Source organism: Pteropus vampyrus, unplaced genomic scaffold (assembly GCF_000151845.1).
Source record: "Pteropus vampyrus isolate Shadow unplaced genomic scaffold, Pvam_2.0 Scaffold231, whole genome shotgun sequence".
Lineage (NCBI taxonomy): Eukaryota > Metazoa > Chordata > Mammalia > Chiroptera > Pteropodidae > Pteropus > Pteropus vampyrus.
The window spans coordinates 1,158,188-1,160,208 of NW_011889012.1; the positions used below are offsets into that span (position 1 = coordinate 1,158,188).

At 64.8% G+C, this 2,021-nt stretch overlaps 1 protein-coding gene across 1 annotated transcript in view; it reads left to right on the forward strand.

Moving 5' to 3' along the window:
* ABLIM2 (actin binding LIM protein family member 2) overlaps positions 1 to 2,021 on the forward strand; it is an 81,998-nt gene that overhangs the window by 29,085 nt on the left and 50,892 nt on the right. The window contains exon 6 of the mRNA XM_023519676.1: positions 1,465 to 1,582. Coding sequence (XP_023375444.1) covers positions 1,465 to 1,582 — 118 coding nt within the window. The remainder of the gene's footprint in view (positions 1 to 1,464; positions 1,583 to 2,021) is intronic.

Below are 2,021 nucleotides of genomic sequence, written 5' to 3' on the forward strand. Positions count from 1 at the left end.
CGGGCCTGGGCAGGAGCAGCTGGTTTGCGGACCCAGAGTTCGGGGCTGAGACAGGCGAGTCCCAGACAGCACGGGGAGGGCCGAGGGGACGGCGAGCAGTGCCCGGACTGAGCAGGCTCTCCGCTCACGCTCGGGGCTCTGGGGGAGCCTCTCCTCGAATGCTGTGCTGGTTCTTGAGGCGCTGAGGGCACAGAAGCATCGCAGACACCGACTGGGTTAGAAAAAGCCCTTCGATGAAAACGCACGAGTGACACACACGCACACGCCTGTGCGTGTCACACCAGGGGCATCCGAGCCAGGTCGCCGGATGCGTCCACGCCGACTTCCGGGCGACCTTGGGCGAGCTGGGTCTCTGCTTTCTTACAATGCATGTGACTCTACAGTTATCTCAAAATAAAACGTTTTCAGTCAAAGTCCCCACCCATGATGAGCCTCTGTCCAGGCTGGGTCACTGTGAGTCTCTGGCCACTCAGGCCAGGAGCTGCTGTCTCTGTCCTAGTAATAGAAGGGGGAGGAGCGAGTGACTCAGACCGAGGCAGCCTGGGGGACAGCGCCGGGGAGCGGCGTGGAGTGCCCAGCCCCCGGGCGCCGCAGCTCCGCTCACGTGGCTGTGGCAGCTCGCCCACGCTGTGCTCCCGACTGAGCCGCCTCCACACCGTCCCAGAATTGCCGAGGAGGGGCGTCGGTGTTGCCGTGGAGATGCCGTCTTTGAGCCTCCTGGGTTCGCTGCGCGCACACCCATCCGCCCATCCAGGGGAATAAGGGGCCCCGAGGTCGGCGGCATTCGAAAGTGCACCCTAAGGGCCGAGTTTACATGTCCCTCTCCTGTGAAGGAAGGAGGTCATGTCTGTGAGGCGGCAGGCAGCCCCAGGGGCCTTGTCACCCCACAGCAGGCCCTTCCCCTCCTGCTTGCACCCCTGGGACCTGGAGAAGGCTGACCTCGTAAGAACAATTGCAGTTGCTTTTGGATGAGCTCCTGGCACGGGGCCGACGCGGTGCCGGGTGCTGGGCTGGCAGTATCTCCCTGTCGGTGACCCCGCGCCTGGCCGCTTGCCCTCCAGTTCATCTAGTGGGGACTCAGGGTTTAAGCGACTCACCCGAGGCTGCTTGGGTAGTCAGGAGCAGGACCCCAAATGATGCCTCATGCGTCACTGTGTCCCCAACACCACCTCCAGCGCCCGGCGTGGAGCGGGCATGCCGTAGGCATGCGTGCAGCGAGCGGGGGTGTCACCCTAGTGCATCACCCCGTGTCCCTCCTGCTCCTTCCCGCACAGCCAGGCCCTCTGCCACCCCGTGTGTCCCCGGGATCAGGAAGTTGCCAGCACACCTTGGACAGCGAGGTCCCCTCCCAACCCGCCACATCTGCCACCTGGCGTTGCAGCATCCCTCAGACCTGGTTTCCAACGCGGGCACCTTTGTCACCCCCGCTTGTCGGATCTTGGGGTGCTGGGGTGACCCCTCCTGTCCTGACCAGCTGGCTCCTTGCAGGGACGGGCTGCCCTACTGCGAAGCCGACTACCACGCTGAGTTCGGTGTCCGCTGTGACGGCTGTGAGAAGTTCATCACGGGGCACGTGCTGGAGGTAAGCGGCCCGAGGCGCCTCTCCCCGGCTCTGAGCTAGGTCCTGCCCAGGCGCGGGGCTGGGGCCCGCCTGCCACCCCCACCCCAAGTCGTCCTGGGAGGATCAAAAGGGTCCTCGGAGGATCTGATGTCCAGGGGTGTTTGTGCAGGGATCCCCACCCGGGGCCTGCACCTCCCACCCTGCCAGAAGACACCTCCCTGGGAGCGAGCACCGCCGCCTCCAGGAAGCCTTCCCGCTGTGCCTTTTACCAGGTGGTGGGACCTGAGAGGGGGGAAGGACCTGAGCGCCTGCGTCCGGCTCTCATGTCTGAGGCCTGGAAGATTTAAAGCGAGCCCAGGACGCAGGGCTGCGTCCCACAGCAGGCCCAGGGGGTCACCTGGCAGGCCAGGTCAAATAGCACCTCCGACATGGGGTTCTCCTGGGTGCCGACAGTGTTTCT